This window comes from Daldinia loculata, assembly GCF_022478755.1.
Source record: "Daldinia loculata strain CBS 113971 unplaced genomic scaffold F4817scaffold_45, whole genome shotgun sequence".
Lineage (NCBI taxonomy): Eukaryota > Fungi > Ascomycota > Sordariomycetes > Xylariales > Hypoxylaceae > Daldinia > Daldinia loculata.
In genome coordinates, this window is record NW_026054899.1 from 213,251 (window position 1) to 232,291 (window position 19,041).

The 19,041-nt window shown below is 49.9% G+C and overlaps 3 protein-coding genes across 3 annotated transcripts; all 3 read right to left on the bottom strand.

Moving 5' to 3' along the window:
- Positions 1-99: 99 nt before the first annotated feature.
- Positions 100-1,274, bottom strand: F4817DRAFT_199923 (GPI-GlcNAc transferase complex, PIG-H component-domain-containing protein). The gene has a single exon (XM_049298571.1). The coding sequence runs from the start codon at positions 1,017-1,019 to the stop codon at positions 222-224; it is 798 nt and encodes a 265-aa protein (XP_049156638.1). The 5' UTR covers positions 1,020-1,274; the 3' UTR covers positions 100-221.
- Positions 1,275-2,570: 1,296 nt separating this feature from the next.
- On the bottom strand, positions 2,571-8,606 carry F4817DRAFT_367221 (uncharacterized protein; the record flags this gene model as incomplete). Its single annotated transcript, XM_049307089.1, has 6 exons — positions 2,571-6,143; positions 6,202-7,455; positions 7,546-7,857; positions 7,930-8,056; positions 8,121-8,375; positions 8,429-8,606. 6 exons carry the CDS (start codon positions 8,604-8,606, stop codon positions 3,083-3,085), a joined length of 5,187 nt encoding a protein of 1,728 aa, XP_049156639.1. The 3' UTR covers positions 2,571-3,082.
- A 6,321-nt stretch (positions 8,607-14,927) lies between these two features.
- F4817DRAFT_200073 (uncharacterized protein) lies at positions 14,928-15,870 on the bottom strand. Its single transcript, XM_049298572.1, has 2 exons — positions 15,258-15,870; positions 14,928-15,179 (listed from the first exon to the last, which is right to left on the bottom strand). Exon 1 carries the CDS (start codon positions 15,768-15,770, stop codon positions 15,297-15,299), a length of 474 nt encoding a protein of 157 aa, XP_049156640.1. The 5' UTR covers positions 15,771-15,870; the 3' UTR covers positions 14,928-15,179; positions 15,258-15,296.
- Positions 15,871-19,041: the final 3,171 nt, after the last annotated feature.

Sequence of the window (19,041 nt, forward strand, 5' to 3'; positions counted from 1 at the left end):
GGGAGAAAAAAATAGCATAACACATCGCTATATTGCAGACACTTAAGCTATGCAACGCTCTCGGGGTATCATATTCCATGAGCAAAAACTCCATGCCATCCATCATAGCCATACGCCAACTAAACAAACCCGTCCTAAACCACTATCCACGAGTCCCCAACTCCCCGTCCATGTCTACGACACAGCTGCGGCGGCTCACAGGGAGACAACTCATCGTTCTCCTAAGCCGTGCCGTTCCCCTTAGACCTCCTTCCTTCTTTTTCGTCCTCCCCATCCCGCCCATAGAGACACTCCCTCGCGCCCTTCCACACCTTCTCCAATATACGCGGCCGCGGGAGCAGCTGCGGAAACACGACCACGATGTGCTCCTCCCCTTCGACGATGACAATCAGGTAGTGCCGGACCTCGAAGCCGCGGAAGGCCTCGTTAATTAGGATGTCCTGGATCTTGTCGGTGGGGATGAAGCGCGTCTTGAGCGCGGAGAAGACCGTTGCTCCGCTGGAACTCGTCTGTACGCCTAGACCCCGTAGGACTAGGAGCCGCTCCTCTACGCCGATGCGCAGCGAGAGGAGGTATAGTGTCCCTATGGAGCAGGGGATTAAGATCCATGGGGGTACGGAGTGCGCGAGCTGAGAAAGGAGAGATCCTAGGCGCGAGGATAGCAGTACGTTGAGGGTCTGCTGGACGAAGGCGAGGGAGAAGATAGGGGTGGTAGCGAGGACGTCGATGGGACTGTTTGCGGTGGTAGCACCTGTCGTAGTAGAATTCGATTGTATATTCGCTACTGATGTCTTCATCGACGGTAGTAGTAGCGGCTGAATGGGCGTTGTCGAGTAATACGAGCTCTGGACCGCGTACATCATAAGCAGGACGGCGAGAGCGAGCAGTAGACGCACGAAGTATACAGCCCCGAGGGCAAGACGTAGCGGTATCGTCTGCGGTGGGAGTGTCGACACGATGAACTCGGTCGTCGTTGGGGACGGGCGCCGGATGCGCAGGTACGGCGCTGTCGTTAACATGACATGGACCTAACCGGAGAACCGGGTTTATGAAGAGAGTAATTGGGCGTATGGAGTATCGTAAATATGATTAGGTGCCTAGGCATGTGGGATTTCTAGTTGATGTGCTGGAGGAGAGCTTAAGTTTCTGCAAAAGAATAATCCTGAAGCTTTATGATATTAAGTAACGAATGTGTAGGCTACGGAAAGGATATGCCGCGCAATGTCTCGTGTAAAGCTGCTATGATAACACTAATAGCTACCTGGTATTGAAGCTTCCAAAATAGCAGTATGTCTCCAGCGCGCAGGTCCCGATTTAATAAACCTCATTAACCGAATCAATGCAATTGCCGCATACCTCATAATTGCAAGCACAAATTTACCCTCCAAAGCCAATCCGAACTTTACCCCGCGCAGCCCCACCACCCAACCCAGGTACCTAATATATAAGACAAAATTCCAACCAAATTTTCCGACTGTAATGGTCTAACTGGTCGAAGGCGCTTAAAATTCTCGTGTCGCTAATCCCAATTCCATAAGAACCCCCAGGGCGCGCCCACCGCAAATGCTGCGGTGACCACCTATCCGCTTGGGCAACCAGTGATTGTTTAGGTGGTCCTATGAAATGGAGAGGAAACTTCAGGGAGGCCTCACTCTGCAGAGCATCTCCCCCGCCGCATGGTGTGGTGGAACACGCTGACCTGGGGACTTGGGCTAGCGGTACGAGATGGAGATTGTCGACTCCGTTATTCTTTTTGCCTTTTTTTATTTTATCTTTGTAAATCATTTGTAGCAGTTTTGCTTGATGCTGGAGCACATCAAGTTCAACTTTATCTCTAATGATGAGAAGTTATGACATGTTAAAAAATATGTTTTTTGACCCGTTCGAACCCGCAACCTTGGAAATCTTAACTTTACGTTTATAGCCAATAAAGTTACATTTTACACAACAACATTAGATACATCTATCCACTACACGTAACCTCCATGCTCAGTTCGCCTTCGAAGTCAATGCTATCTTTTTTAATAATCACACTCATTGCCGTTTAAAACATTTGGGGGTTATCAAACATCAAGGTATAATGATAATAATAATAACTATAATAACAGACTATCAAGAAAATTCGGGTATAGCTTTAATCGCTCATCCCCGCAACCGGCAAGCAGATTAGCAGCAGGCAGGTAAGTAAGAAGCGAAGAACAAAGATGCCGTGAGGCAACACCATTCTTGTCGTTAGACTTTTCTCTTCTGGGAAAACTCAAGTTTGTGTCGTGTCATCGCCCTTTTCCCACGGGATTTTTGTCTCCTTTCCCCTTATCCCCTTATCCCCTTCCTCCTCCCGAAGTCGTCGTCATCATCACGTAGATATACTGCTATCTCATTGTATACAAGCTTTCGTAATTCGGGCCGCCGCAGAGACATTACTCGTCTCCCACGGTCCCCCCCCTTTTTTTTTCTGTCGTCCAAAAGTTGCCCCCTCATGTCTTGTCCGTCCCCCAATGTCGTAAATTCGTGAGTTTCCAGAAAAAAAAGAATAAAATGTAAAAATTTCTCCGGGACTGCTTGCGCGCCCGGAGGTAACAATGGGTATTGGCTATTCTTTTTCCGGCCAGACCTTGTCCTCGGTTCGGAGGACAATATAGAAGTATACAAGGTAGATTTAGAAGGTAAAGAAGAAGAAGAAGAAGAAGGAAGGAAAGGTAAAAAGTCGTAGATGGCTGTTACTTGGTAGAAAAGGGGTATTGGGTATTACGTCGTCGATTCCTGCCCGTAGATTTGCCATTAGGGGTGGAGATAAATACCAAGTCGTAAATAGGGGGGGGGGGGGGGGGGAATGATGCATGCGCAAAATGCTTAAAAAATGGCGGCCGGGAAAAATAAGACTTGGAGGAAGAAATGGTATCAATGGTAGGAAGTAGATGAAAACGCCGGCGCCATGCGAATACATGCTGAGTGAGACGCGGAAGAATCCAAACAAGAGATGGAGATGCGTCGTATATAGTTGAAATGTAGGTAAGTAAGAACACAATCGTAATCTAGGCGTGCGTTATTTCGAAATAAGAAAGTGTTGTCCAATCTAGGTCTAGATCATCTCGCTGGCGTGAAGACCGCTGCCGAACTCCCGCTCCTGGTACGCGGCGCGGACCTCGCGGGGGTGGCGCTCGATAGACTGCGGTTGCTGCTGATTAACAGGGGATGTGAAGCCGCCGTTGTGCATGCTAACTGGGGGTGGGACACTCTCGTAAGGTATGGTGGCGGTGTCGGGAGACTTGGTCCTGTTACCTAGGATGGAGCCGGTGCGGCCCCGGCTACCAGATCGCATTCTCTCGGCAGCACGGCTAATACGTCCGGCGATGCTGTTGTCGCCAAAGCTTCGCCCGCGGCTGTGGCCGTTGCGCGACGAGGGCGACATCTGGGGGCTTGAAGTTTGCGGAGCGGGTTCCGGAACCGGTACGATTGATGCTACGTTGTTGTTGTTGTCGTCATCCTCGTCCATTACAATCTCAATAGTCCCAGATCCTGACGGCTGGGCACCGGTGTAGATGGTGGGTCTAACGCCGGGAATAGGCGCGGGTGGCGGCGGTGGGGGAGTAGCCAGATGCTGGAGCTCCTTTAGAACTGGTGGCGGCGGCGGTGGAGGTGGTATCTGGTCGTCTCGAGAAGCCTTCCTCGAGTGCCTACCGGATCCCGCCCTCTCCTCGATACCAGGCAATCCTCCATTGACATCTCCGCTCATCTTCCTTACCGAGAGAGACCCTCTGCGGTGCGGCTGGCTGGTTGCCTGCATTCCGTGCTGGTGAGCTGAGTGAGCAAATTGAGGTGGGTGCTCTTCCGGAATAGGAGCGGACATGCATCTTGCGATATTAGGTCGCGAGGGAGGAGAATACACGGTTGAAGGGAGAAGAGTCAGCAGTGGTGCCTCTTTGTCCGATGACCCATCCGACGATTTGCTAGGCGATTCGGCTGGGGCTGGTGGCGACTTAGTCGGCGAGTTGTTACCAGGTCTGTTAGGTGATGGCTGTCCAGAAGACGGCGGCGACGTCCTGGTATAAGCGGTGGGAACTGGCGGTGCGCCACCGTGCTTGCTTGAGGCGAACTGAAGACGCATGGCTTTGGGTGTTGCTGGTAGGCCAATCATGGGGACCGTTCCACTGCGTGAGTAAGAGTGAGAGCTCCTGTGGGGGTCGGCAGTCTGACTCCTGACGGGCATATCTTTTGAAGGTACAAAAGTCGTCTGAGGCAATTCGAAGATGCTCGGCGTACGGGCTACAATTGGGGATAGCTCATCCGGGTGAGGGATAGGAGGTGCTGAGGGACGGCGTGCAAGGGACTTGCGGCGTTCCTCTAGTTCGCGGGCTGCGGCCTCCTTCTTTAGCTGTCTTTCAGCCGAGATTAATTTGAGATCTCCAGCTCGTGCCTCACTCATCATCGGCTGTTGCGGTGGCGGTGGCGGTGGGGGCGGGATTTGTAGATGTTTGAGAACTAACTGCGCCGGCTGAACCACCGGCATTGGTTCTTGGTCACCCGGAGTCTTGTTCCTCCTGCGACGGCTTTCTGAACGATCCCGACCTCGGGAGACGGCAGGAGAAGATGGATCCTTCTGGCTCTGGTTACCGCTTCGGTTGTGTCGGTTTCTAAATTGTTCCTGCGCGGCAATGGCGGCTTGGTAGTCTCCCTCATCGTCTGATCCGTAAAACTTCATAGGAGCTGACATTGGCAATGGAGATGACGGGGATCTTAGAACAGAGCCATCGCCACGGCTCTTGCTTCTGCCGCGGAGATCTAAAGCTGGCGGCCGTCGCTCGTGGCTCCTCTGGCGGCCGGTACGGCTCGAAGTACGGCTAGAGATGCGAGTGCTTCGAGGGGAAGATCGTCGAATCTGGCTAGATTTTCGAACCGTGGACGGTTCCCCTAAGTCGAACTCGACCGATACGAATCCTTCATCGCTAATCTCTGCTTTAGCTTGCTGTGGGGTGCTCAAGTTAATCAGATCTTCGGGGGACATGGGCACGGGAGAAGTGGGAGAGCGTTTAGCGGGCTTAGGAGTCCAGTTTCGAGAGATACCTCTACCTCTGTCCTCCGAACTTTCGCGTGTGCTGCTTTGACGAGTACGGCTCCCCTCTCGGCTTCGAGCATTTTTATCGTCCTGGCGGTGGCGACTGTTTTCGCGGCTTCGCTGCTTCTTAGAGTAGTGTTGTGCAGCCTCCAAGCTGTGAATATACTCGTTCAAGCCACGACCTCCGGCCTGGTTAGCTCGGTAGCCTCGTCCAGCGCTCGAGTTTGATGTAACGGAGCTAGCAATCGAGCCCGGACCACGGCGACGAGACGGCCAATGGAAACGGGTAGACGATGCTACCGATTGCTCTGGAGATGTCACATCGCTGTTCATCGCAGCCTCAATAGAGTGGATTTTTAATTCCATTCCCTCAGGCTTCCGTTCTCGGGCACCATTTCGACTAGTACGACCCTGTTGCATTAAAGCATTAATCGATTGTGGCGATGGTGAAGGTGGAGGGGGATCCTTCCGACGATGGCTATCCCTCATCATCATTGGGCTTGCAGTAGAAGCTCTCGGCACAGATAATCCAACATCGTACCGGTCATCAGCAGAGGGTGTCTTGGAGTGATGGGCACGATGGGCCTGGCTCATTTCAGGAACAAGGTCAGCAGGGGGGGTTGGAAGATCTCTTTCGCTGAGTAGGTGGCGAGGAATGGCATTGTTTGGGATCTCTCCTATTGAGGGTAGACGCTGCCGTCCGAATCCACCGGGTGTAGTAGGCTTCGCAGAAGCAGGAGTGTTATAAGCGCTTCGTTGCGAGGGACGGAGGAATGCAGTACTAGGCTCATGTCCACCAGGAGAAACGGCAGACTCGGCTATCGGCGTGACACCTGCAGCAATGGGAGTCTGACCCCCATCACAGTTTGCAAAGAACTTGGACTTCTTCCCCTGATCACCAAAAGATGTAATGAGCTTTAGCGCTGAGGTTTTTGCGATGCTACGCTGCGGCCCGCGGTTGATGCCAGGAGGAGACAACGGAGGACTCAATATCTCTGGAATGCTCGCACTAATGTTCTGGAAGGTTACTTGGGCTGCTGATGGCGAAGTCCAAGGCTCTGTGGACTCTACGCCAGTGCATGCAAAGCTATTCAAGGCTGTTAGCGCAGGACTTTGTTGATCTTGATTGTCATTATTAAACTTACCATCGAATCGCTAGTTGCTGTTGGCCGTGCTGGACAGCGAACTCTCCCCATTTCTTGATAACTTGACTTTGCCGCTCCCATACGTTGGGAAAGAAGAGGCAGAGCAAGATAAGGGCTTCCATGTACTTCCTATGGGAGACGTAGATCTCAATAGCATCATTCGTATCACCCATCCCGATCATAATCGTCGCTGCCGCATGTACGTCACCGTTCTCTAGAAGGCGTTGCACATACGCACGCCCGAGCTTATGCTGGGAAGCTTGACCGCCAATCCCGCTTAGAGCTAGTAACATCCAGTCTGACGAGGTCATATTCTCCGATGTTGCTGTCATAACATCCGCATCAATGTCACCAAGCCACTTTGCTAGAAGAATACGGCCTGGGGAACCCAAAGGATGACGTGCCATCTCGTCGCGAACAAGGTCTTCGGCCTCTCCGTTCCACCCGAAGATAATACTTAGCATCTGCCGACGAAGGTCTTCATTAGTTAGACGAGTTTGGTCAACTAGAGCGTGCTTATAAGGGATGTCGTGAAGTCGGCTCCTCGTAAACTTAAAGAGGTCATCAACCTTAGATTCGTCGGGGCTAGGTAAAACTTCGTTCCTTAGTCGAGAAGGCCGACGGTGAGAACGGTTAGACGAAGTCATGGAAGCGGAGCTAATGCTGCTAAGTGAGTAAGCGTCCCTATCAGCATATGGAGGCATAGCCGAAGATCGAAGTGAAGATCCAGCAGAAATGTAAGTATTCTCAGTCATCCCGCGTGATATAACCGAAGGTGGATATCGACCTCGAGTGCCAGAGCCGTTAGATGACTTGGAGATGGTAGACGAGGGCCCCCTTGAAGATACTGGACTCGCTGTCCGGGACCTCTCCTGTTCAAACGTATCAGTGGTGGAGTCTGCCCCGCGAGTAAGCCTCGCGAACGGGGACATCTGATCATCATCGCTTTCGGATATTTCAGGGTTGATAGGGATCGACGAATCCGACTCTGAAGTACCGATGATGACAACACCCTGCTCGGGCTGTTCCTCGATGGAGACTGGCGGAGAGGGTGGCAAAACGTTAGCAGGATGTTGGACGTTAGCAACCATCATCGATGGCGTGTTTAGGTCAAACTGCTGGACGGTGTTGTTGGCACCAAGGGTGAACAAGGTCGCACCCGGCCCGTACACAGCAAGGCCGCGGACATGCTCAAGGGTCGGTATGCTGTCATTAGTAACGTGCTTCGTGCGAACATCCCATGAGAGGGTCTCGCTATAACGAATGATATCATCAGCATCACATAGGTTAAGCGCGCGCGTAGTTGTGCTCATGCACGAAAAGGGGGTGAAAAATGAGCCTTACCCTTCGGAATACTGAATTATGCGGCCGTTCTTAGACCAACCCATCCAGTTGGGACCATTAAGATAATTCTCCGTACGTTTTAGTATCCTCACAACCTTGGCAGGGTCTTCGCTGCTGAACGACTTCGCCACGCTCCAGACCCTCAGGTCGCCGTCGTTGGTCTGCACAGCCAACATGTCCGATTTTTGGCGAGAAGACGAGGCGTGCCATGCAAGATTTACAATCGGCGACGGGCTTCTTGACGTGCTCAGATTATGCAGAATTGTAAATCGTGGCTGTAGAGTGGCGATCAAGAGGGAGCCATTTTGGTACCTCGATGCAAGTTAGTTAAGAGGCGTCTTAAAGAGTTACACGAGATCTAAGACTACGGGGGATAAATCTTACCCAATAGCAAAGGTTCTACAATCAGCCGCTGGAGCAAGGGCCGACACCGGTATTTGATCGATAGTTCGTGCGGAAATGTGCTCAGAAGTAGTAGGCTCAAAGAGGATGACATTTCCTTGCGTGTTGCCTATACCCATAGTATTAGTATGAAGTCGATGAGAATAGAGTCTTCACTAGTAAGAAAAACATACCGAATGCGACGTTTCCATTCCGCATCCAAGCTGCGCATGTAAGAGTCTCATATGAAGCAAATCGTGCTACTTCGTCACCTGTCATAAGGTCCCAGACAATAGCAGTCATATCCGCATCGTAACTCACTACGAGTCGGCCTGCCCCCATTTCACTTTGCGTGTCCACGGCCAACAAATGTACTTCTGCCGAATGGCGTGTAAATCGCCTCTCAATCGTTAAGCTATCATGATGCGCAACGACTACCGAGTTGCCCTCTGTCCAAGATGTCAGCCTCCTGAGCTAATAATAAAGTTGCTCTCCTACTCACGTCCATATAACAGCATCGAGGCTGTCGCAGCTGTCGGCTCAAAGTATCTGACAAGAGTTGTCGGCGATGTGAACTCTCTCGGCTCGGCAGCCACCTTTCCCTTTCTCGAAGAGCGCCCGGCGGAACTCGCGGAAGCATTGCGATGCCGAGGCATCGTCTGATAGCTCGAGGACGACATGGCAGTGTAAGTCACCTACTGGCATGTTAATGCTACCATAATATAAGAGGAATCTCCCAAGCTAATAAGGAATTGGGGCGAGTGGCTCTTGTAAGCTTCGCCCCTGCGCAAGACGGAGCTAAGGAGCTAGGACAACTCACCTCGACTTGCGTGTATATCCGCGAGATAATACTCCCAGTGTCCAAGCAAGCGGGGGCGCTACACAATTCGGTCCCCGAACATCACACGCAACACCTAAACCTGCCCGTTCCCGGATGAGTCGCCTTTTCCACGTTCCGCGTGCCAGAGCTACGGGGTTGATTTCACGAGAAACTAGAAGCGCAATTAGCTCGAGGACGGCGTGTCGTGTTCCACGATAGCACGCTGCGATGTTGCGCCGGCTCGGAAGGGTACTGATGCTCCTGTCTCTTCTTAGAAAACCTGGGAGAGGGAATGTTGTAAAGGTTGGAAGTTAAGGAGGAGGGCCTGAGGCGGAGAGAATCGGGTATGTCACACAGAGGTGTGCTAATCCGATTATTTCCTCGTGGGAGCGTGCTACAGTAGCGGCAGTGTCACTATATTTGAATCAGAAAGGCTTGGAGAGGCCTTGTCTGTTGCATCAGATCCTTGGGTCGTATACAAGAAAAAGGGACAACCGCGTTTGAATAATAAGAAGAAGTAGAGGAACGGTATGCTCGGTCGAGCTTGGGGGGTGTGAGAGAGCAAATAAGACGTGTATTGATGTCCAGAAGTCCAGCGCCTAAAGAGGAGTTGTTCTGAGCTCTCAATGGCCCAGATCGCATATACTACGTAGTAAAGAACCGAGCGGCCATATCTAGAGCGGATACGGGTCCGGCTAAGCCCAGGTTTACATACATTGGCAGCATCTCGCAGGGGTCTGATCAGCCATCGCATGCCGAATGGACAGGGTACTGTTCAGGGTAGCAAGGTGATCGAATCGTCCATAATACAGTAGTGCGATGGATCATGCAAAAGCAGGGGAGTGCGGAAGGGTACAGTACATGTATACTTCGATATAATTAGCCTCGCCTACTCTCCTGTGTACCTCTTTAGCTGGTACATACATTGAGGCTCGTCCAGCTTCGCCACTTGGCAGAAGAGCTAGAAATAGATGCTTTTATACATATAAAATATAAAAAGATATCCAGGTAAACGGCGAGTCGGCATTGCTCATGCGTTTACTAAGCCGTTCGAGACACGTTTAAGGCATGTCTAAGCGTGCTTGAGAAGCCCACGCGAACGGTTTATCCAGAGAATGCCGTATGCGGGCTCCGGCCCCCCCAGCCTTCTCCAAAAAGGAACATCTGGGGGCGGTTTGATGTTCAGGGCGCAGCGAGCGACGACGAGGCGTCCGAAGTCTCGAGTACATACATGGAGGCCCAGCGGGCATGGTTTGCGTAGCATGACTCTTCAAAAGTGGCTACAGCGTCGCCTTGAGGTATGAATGGCTGGGTATCCCTTATTTGAAGCTGCTAGTCCAGAAACCTAGCGTAGGAAGATAGCAAGACTCATTTGGCTATTATTCTGAGCTACTGAGGAGAAAGCAAGTTGTGACATGTGGTTGGGTAAAGGTAAATGGACAAGTGGGTTAGCATTGGACAAGCAGAACAAGTGAGAATGGGATGTTGACGAGCATTGTTCCTCGCAGTAGCGCCGACTGCAGTGAAAGGGCGGATATGAAAGAGGATTGGTCCGTTGACGGCAAGGGGTTTTAGAGCCGGGCGGGATGATTGGTTATAAAGTATTTACTGGGGTTTACTGGGGCTCGGCGCGGCGGCAAAAGAGAGTGACGAGGAACTTCGTTGGTAGATGGATGCAAGGGTTGAAGGTTATCGACAACGATTCCATCTTTTTTAATCTTTTAATCTTTTTAATTTTTAATACTTTTGCTTATCCCCTGAAGGAAGAAGAATAGTCGTAAAATAGGTACACTTACCTAACCTAACCTCCTTAAGTACTATAGGTAGGTACTCATACTATACTTATACTATTACCTAGGTACTTATTGACATCATGGTATTTTTTATATGTAATATACTTCAACGTCCAATGCTTTCGTTTTTATTTAACATTATTATTCCTCCCTCTCTTCCTATCCACACTCTGCATTCTACATTCTACATTCTACACTCTCTTCTCCATCGAACAATACCCAGTGGACCTTTTTCAAGGATTGCCCGTGAGACCCTGACAGGATGTAAACCTACCGCATACATGACTACATGACCATGAACTCATAACTTACCCCACTACGCAAGATCATCCTATGCGCACATGGACGTCGTGGCTCTCGTTTCCTCACCGATGGGTGCCAGCATCCCACCCACGTTACTCACGCGTAGTACTCACTTTGTCCCGCGCACTCAACCTTGACACTTACAACCCTTGAACCGAAAAGCAAGGAACACGGCGTCTGACGCCGTGCCGTCGCTGCTGTTGTTGCTCACTGACGAGATGCTTCTGCTGTTAAAATAGGAATGAGTACGAGAGAGAATGTTCTTCAAGAAGCGCTGTGGTATAGAAAGATGGGGAAAGTCGAGGCTGGTAGCAGACAGAGATGGGAGATGGTGCCCGATTAGGAAACATGGTAAGATCCAAATATGCATGGTATCTCGTTATGCTAGACACGCATTCTACACCCGTACCTCTGGTAAGTGAACAGGTACTGAGCAGGTTGAAGCAAGTTTTTTTTTCTTCTTGCGACGTAGGAGGTAGCTATGCGACTCGGATGATACCTGCGCGGATAATTTATGCCATAAGATAAAAAAACTCAAGCCTCAACAAGCCTCGAGCTTTCAGGCTATCACATCGTAAGTTGTACCGACAGCATTAATATCTGATAGGAACGACGTCATCCGTCTGTCCCCACAACCGGAATTCCAGAAGCTGTCTTATGCAGCTCATGTCTTCATCAATTTAAATACATACATACATGTACACTTATGCGTAGGCAGGTAGTCATCACAACCGGCAACTCGCCAACGAGGCGGCAGACCTGGGGTTATTGTACTACTTCTAACAGACTCGCACGAATGCGATAGATACTATATGTGAAATGCCTCACAGTTAGTAAGGAGATCGTATTCAATGGCCCCCCGTACAACCCAATGCCCAGGATCGGTTCGGGGAGTTGCAGGTTGTCGCGCATTAGGAACATTTCGATGTAAACCCCGCAAGGTCGCTGCTGTTGCGGCCAGCATTAATCTTGCGACTTACAACTTGCGACTTGCGACTTGCGACTTGTGACTTTCGACTTTTACTATCGAGCAGCAGCCTCACTCTTAAAAGCTAGCCGATTACGCATTCTTGCTCGCCGCCAGTCCCTTGCATATTGTCATACCCAAGATACGATGCAATCCAGGGGATACGGTACAACACAGGATACTTATCGAAATCTTTCCCCCCTTTCCCCCTCTCTCCAAATCTCTTCTCCCATTGTAGTCCATTGTAGTTACGATACCATCCACCCTCCACAATCGACATGCCAACAGCGCAACCAAACGATATAAAGCGAAATGACAGATGCTACGCTAGCTATTGCAAGGCTGCGAAATTACTTGGGTCGGGTCTCTTAGAGCTGTGATGAGTATAGTATACCTTTCCCGATTCTACGTATCCCCCTGATCCTAACAACCAACCAACCCTCTACCTATTTATGTTATATATAGAACAACACCAGGTATTTTCGTTGGCGGCTGGTTGAAGTTAAGGGTCGGAGGCTGTTGGGCTCTCGTCAAAAAGGATAACCTAATGCTCCTAGCAAAAGACTAGACGGGTAGACGGGCAGACGGGAATCTTGCTTCGGCTACGTCCCGATCCATCTACTCAACAGGGACGGTCCGGACGGGTTCTTCATCTAGCTGAACTGTGGATTATCTAGCAGCGGGTCTACATACGTGATTACATACGTGATCAAGAGCAAATTTTCTGGAAGAATCAAGCAGCAAATCTTTGCGAATGGTTCAACCCTGCCCTTGTCTCAAGCTCACATGCTTGGCGAAGGTGATAGCTTTGACCTCTTTACAAAAACAGTAATGACCTAGCAATCTAGCTCTTGTTAAAAATACCTCATGCGGGGGGAGGTCGGGATTTCGTCACGATTTTTTGTCTCAAAGTTTGGGTATCACTTTATCACTTTATCACTTTATCACCTTGTGAACACGTTCGATCACTTACGGTGAGATAAACCTCTTAGAGCTGAGAACGCTCTATCTATGTTCACCCCGCCTCATCACCTAACCCAGTCGCCAATCTTAGAGGCTGGGTCCGGTGACCATGTGCTGATCTGGTGAACGCCAAGCTCTGGCGTGTGATAGGCTGCGATTCGATACGTCGTGATAGAGTTATCATCATTAGCGTGAGATAATGGGCGCCACGCCGTTGAACAATCAGATTGTCAACCAGATTTGTCCGAGTGAGACAAGACGAGGTCGTCGGGCTACGTGTGGGGTACAGCTCCTAAGCTCCTAAAGCTCTTGAAGCTCTTGAGTTCCTATCGTCCACTTATCGGGCATTTGAGCCACTGGGAGTCTTCCGGAGCTGCCACGATCGACTCGTTTCATCGTCTGCCTCGACCTGCCCAACTACCGTTACGGAGCTTTGATGCCCTAAGGGAAGCAGTCGAAAGTGTGGAGTTAAACGTCTAAAAGCTAAGCGTCAAGCGTCAGCAGTCCACCAGTCATGAATTCTCCGGCGGTCAAGAACCAACCAATACCTACGATTCGACACCGGTGACGAGCGATAGTCGGTCAACGAACCGTAAATCTCCTTGATTGGTGACGCCCGCTCACCCGGTCCATTTCTCTTAATCCTCCCAACGTCAATACTTAGTTCCGACGCCGGCCCATTCAACTAAAATCCTTCCCGTCTTAAAGAAGGACCAAAACAGCATCACAGCATCATAACCCCTACTTGTAAACGAGACGTGCGGGCATTACCCTCTTGACTGCATCACTAGCTACCTTAGCTACCTACCTATTTCTATACTTGCGCATCCACTCCGAGGTAACTATCAAACGGGATGCCCTCACCGACACCCACTCGCAACGCAAACCGTCCACGATATACACTACTCAGGACGAACCGCTCCTTTTACCCCACCGTCAAACAAACCACAACGATGTGATATTGTATGCCAGTTTTGCTTGTAGTGTAAGATAAAATGCCACGGTAGGTTAGGGCAAGGGCTTTTCTCTCTTCCCCTCTTCTCCCTGCAAGCCACACAACTTGATAAGGCAAGTCGATCCAGTTCCCTCTGTTGGCAATGCCCAGCCAGCTCTACATATGCCCCATGCCCGTCAAAGATGATCAGCGTACATCCCGCCAGTCCCGCCTGCAAAGATCTTCGACAAACCCTAAGTCTGATAAAGTTATTGGAAATATATGGGTAGGCTCTATGCGCTATTCCCGAAACGCGATCCCGGGTGGCCAGAGTTACTAATTTAGTATCCCTCGCGTGTACTGTGTGTTTCTCCGGATTAGCGAACGTTCCAAGACGGAAAAATACCAGAATCGTGAGGAATGTTGCCGATTCTATTTAGAGACAATAGACGATGATTTACAAAAAAGGGATTAAGTTTCAAGACGTTCACTTTTAATTCAGACACGGACATTAAAGCTTAGTAGTTAAGGTAGGTATATTATGTAATTGATTGATTTTAGTAAAGTTTAATTTAGTTTAGTAAATTATCACAACTGTCCTCACTGAAGGACCTGTGCACCCCCCCCTCGTCTCCTTGTTATTCAAAACACAAGCATATTCATGCGCACCGACCAGCCTGCGGCCACAATCCACAACCCACAGCCAATTGGCTCCCGACCCGGACTTTTCGTGGGACTTGTAATTATTTCCTTTGCTTTGACCAAATCCCGAAAACCCGGGTCATTCGCCCATCCACAATTCGTCACTGACCCCTTGTTCATTCACCAAACCATTCAATTCCAACACACGGGTAACAAACCCACCCCTAGCTTAGCTTCATCTGAATTTTTTTTCTTCCTTTGCTCCCGGCCCCTCTCTTCCTTCCGCTAGACCGCACCGCTAACACACCGCCATCATCGGTAATCTTAGAAAACAAAGAAAACATATTTCCAGTAACCGAAAACCCGCACCCCTGCTTCGGGAAAAGCCTCTGGGTAAAATGCGGGTGGGTAAGGTAGGTACCTAGGTTTATCCTCCACAAACAGTAACACACCAACAACGCACGTGTAAAAATTCCTCGTTCCTCAAAAAATGTGCCGCGAAAGCGTATGCTCTAGGCCGAAAGTAGCTGAGATAGGTACGTCTTCCCAGAATCGCCCCAAGTGGCGTCTGGCGGCGGATAGATATCGATTCCCAAATGATTAAAAGGGAGGGGGAGTGATGGTGATGGTGGTGGCGGCGGCGCTGGAATGACTATGATTCCTATGCAAGCCGAGGTGTAATGTGCACTAGCACTTCATCACCATTATCCGCGTGGCGCGGGACGGGGCATGTATCCGTGACGCTACGTCACTCGTCTATTGGTGACTTGATCGGGGGTATCTTTGGGGGTATAATCATCATAATAGTCGTAAATGTTGTAAAGTCATACTCTGTGATGATAGCAGTTAGTTACTGTTTGGATGTGAAATATGTTTATATATATATGAATGTTGTAGTGACTGACTTACCATTAAAAACGCTGGATTGTCACGAAAGTAAAAAGGTGCTCACTCTCCAGTCTCGGAGATGGCGTCGAGGTGTGCCGACTTGGCAGACTTGGGGCTGCTCTTCTTGGAGCTACCGCCACTGCTGCGACGTTGGCGCTTGAGTTGTTGCTTTCTCCTCTCCTTCTCGTTGAGAAGGAACTTGATGGCTTCGCGTTGCATAGCCATCTGTTCGCGCTGCATTTGCAGTAGGTCAACCTCGTTAGCGACGACGGGCGAGGTAGGTGTGGTGCTACCCGAGCTGGAGATGCTGTGCGCGTCGTCCTCCAGGTCGCATGGGATTAGGTCGTCATCGGAGAGGTAAGAGGTTGCTCGCTGCTCGTGTGCAGAGTCGGTAAGAGATGAGCGTCGCGGCCACGAGGGGAACGCGCAGCTAGCGCTGTAGGCGCCGTTGTGGGAGAGGTAGCTGGTAGTAGGGATCTCCATCGGTTGAGTGACCTCACTCATGGAGCTGTAAGAGCCGTATGGGCTATACATTTCGAATGTGGGTTTCGTAGTAAAAAGATCTCCCTTTTCCTTCAAAAAAGCTCGAGTCGGGATCTTCGTGAGTGCGGGTCTTCGTCCCAAAGCTGTGTTGCGGGTCGATTTCGCGTGTAAGTCAGTGGATGCGGCAAGTCGATGATATCTCGTTGCTGTAGTGGAAAGCTTGTGGAGAGCTGTAGATGATGATGGGATGTTATGTTATGTATTACTGCTCTATGGCTACTAATAAATAATCTGGGGTATCTAGTATGGGAAACGGGGGCATGGGACGTGAGCGCATGGGATGGCCATGAGAACATATATATACTACCGGAGGGTGTGGTGGTGGACATGAATCATCGCCGCACGGAGGCAGCAGGCTTTCTTGACCGTTACAATAATACAATGCCTATTTTCCATTTTCCAGTTTTCCCCGTCCCTCGCTCCACCCCACGTTGCAACTAATCCTGGCTGACCGCCTGTCATGGATGCGTGAAAGGGGGGGGGTGAGAGCGTTGGGTGTGGCCCGGGACGGCAGGGAATAGGTGTAAACTACCAAGTCAGCCTAGACCGCCTTAACAGGAGTCAGCTTTGAAACCCCCCCATCTGATTCCCAATTTCCCAGTGGTCCTGCACCGTTTAGACGGGTATCTCACTCGCCGAGCTGTGCCCTACCAATCACGTATACCCAAAAAGTAAACGGAACTGACACCGCCAAAACAGGAAAGCTAACGTTTTGGGCGTCTTTAGTTCAAGTTACGCAGTTACAGACATACTAAAGCAAAGCAAAGCAGCGCCGCGGCCTGTACATACCTACCTACATATCGGTCTGTATGTATAACATTGCTGGCAGCATACTGTTGGGCTTCGCCTTTCTTCCCCGATGCTTCGCTTGCAGACTTTCAGTCTCCACACGCTGGAAAGGAAGAAATCAAAGAAATGCCAGGCCGCGGGATTTGCGATGCAGGGCCCCATCAAACAAGGTCCATGCATCCGTGGAATATCTTACCGCGTACTGCAAAATATAATGACGATCAGGGTTCAATGAGGTCCACCACGATTTTCTTATCCGACTGCCGCGGCCGGGTCTATCTCCCGCTTCCCAGCGCAGCGAGCATCCTATTCTGGGCTAGTAGTTAAGCCCTGTCTTTGCCAGTCTTGCCTGTCTTGCCTGTGTCCTGGGTTACAAGGCCCTATTACCGGAGTTCCAGGGTTACAGTAAGTTCGTAACCCGCTCTGCCCGCTTGCGCTTCTGGAAAAAAGCATGGGAAAAGATGGGGATGGCGTTGAGTAATGTAGATAGCCGGCAGGTTAATACAGCTAATACAACGTACGTAGCAAAGATGGCATTTCTAGTTGATCACTGCAAAGTAGAGTAATTTACTACATACATTCAACGACTCTAATAACATGAATGATGTTAATGAATGATATTATTGACCCTAATACAGCAGGATGTATGAATAATTCCTTTGCTTCCGACTAGAGAGCAACGTGGTAGTGGCGCACAAGATGCCGAAAGTCGCAGGTTTACACTATTCCTGGACGGCTACGGGGGTTAATTACACGTTGGAATTAGAATCCTACATAGTACCTAAAGAGTATACGCCGAGCCACTTACCGTTTACTTCTATTTAGGACCTTTTTCGAAGGATCCGTAACATACCTATGTAATGTACAGCTATTCTTGTTGCTATGACATGCTAATTTCTGTGACGAAGGGGGCGTTCCTATTAACATCTCTTTGGTTGGCCTTGGGCAGCCATTCACCTCGGGCACGAGTTAAATGGGGGATATTCTTACGTCCATCCCGTTGGCTTGCATTGCTTCATTTACCTACCCCCAAGCTATTCAATAATAGCCAACATTTATCCCCCTTTATTTCTTTTCTTCTTTTCCGCCATTGCGTCGTCCGAGCGCCACTTATTGGGGAAAAAAAGCAGCAAGGGACTTAGGACCCGAGCCAAAATTGATTTCATTTGATTGCTGCAAGGATGGATGGAATGGTAATAGTTTCCCATGTCCGCCCTCCTTTTGTCTCTGGTTCATACCGGCGACAACATTCTATGACGCTATGACGACAGGGTGGTCGTATACGCTACCTACATAGACATAGACATAGACATAGACATAGGTAAGGCCATCTTTCGCAACTGGTTTCCCCTACGCCACGGTGGCCGTCAGCAGCTCCCGGCGGCTGAGCAATAGTGAGCTGGCTTTAACGGTTAGTTGTCCAACGAGAAGGGAAAAGGTGAGTTGGCTGACCGCAACGATTTCGTTGTGCTGGCCAATACCGGCATTTCTTCTGACCGCCTGCCCAAACGACGAATCGTATAGGCGGGATTTTGCGACCAACCTGCTAGATGCCCGCTAGATGATGTGCCTTTGATGTGCCTCGACGTGCCTCGACGTGCCTCGGCGTTTGATTTTGTGCCTAAAAATATGTGCGTAAGAAATCCCAAATCCCAAATCCCAAATCAAGATCCCGTAATCGAGACGGGGACCGTTTACGATTCCTCTGATGACTCAGACGTAACCACCACTCCGCATTTTGATGCCGCCTATATAATTTATTGGTAAATACAAGTGTGTGTGCGTGAACGTGCGTGCTATGCTACGTATATACTACGTATAATGTATAATGTATAATGTATATCGTATACCATCTTGTGTGCGCCCTCTCGCGCCTATGTAACACACATACATTTTATATCCGTAGCATCTGGACTCAAATCTCATCTCACGATATCTTGCTTACTCTAAATCCTTCAAGTAGTATTTTCGGGTTTTGGATGCGCAGATAGGTGATTACAAACTAAATTGCGCGCCCGGATTGCGATCTTGTCAGCTATCATTTGCGATCATGTTCTCGTTGATGAGCTTCCCATTTCCATCGTAAAGTCCGGTACCTACTCGTTGTGGTTGTCGTACGCAATTGTACATACTACAACCATGGTTCTAATCAATCTCCCACCAACGGTAAGTGTATAGGCAGCCAGCATGCGCAAATACGTAGACAACCTCAAACACGCACACGTACACATACACATACACTAGGATACCTAGGTAGGGTAGCTACTGTAGCTAAGGTGGATTAGATGCGTGTTACCGCTTCGACCTTCAGTAAAGATTTTCCCTACCAGAAGCCAGGTAACAACCACACAAACTACAAACAGAACCAATAGCAGGACCAATAGGTTGCTGCAACGATGTTCTAGAAGAAAGCTTGGACTCTTCGGGTCCTCGCTGACCGCCTCGTATTGCAGCTGCCGGTACCCATTATGGA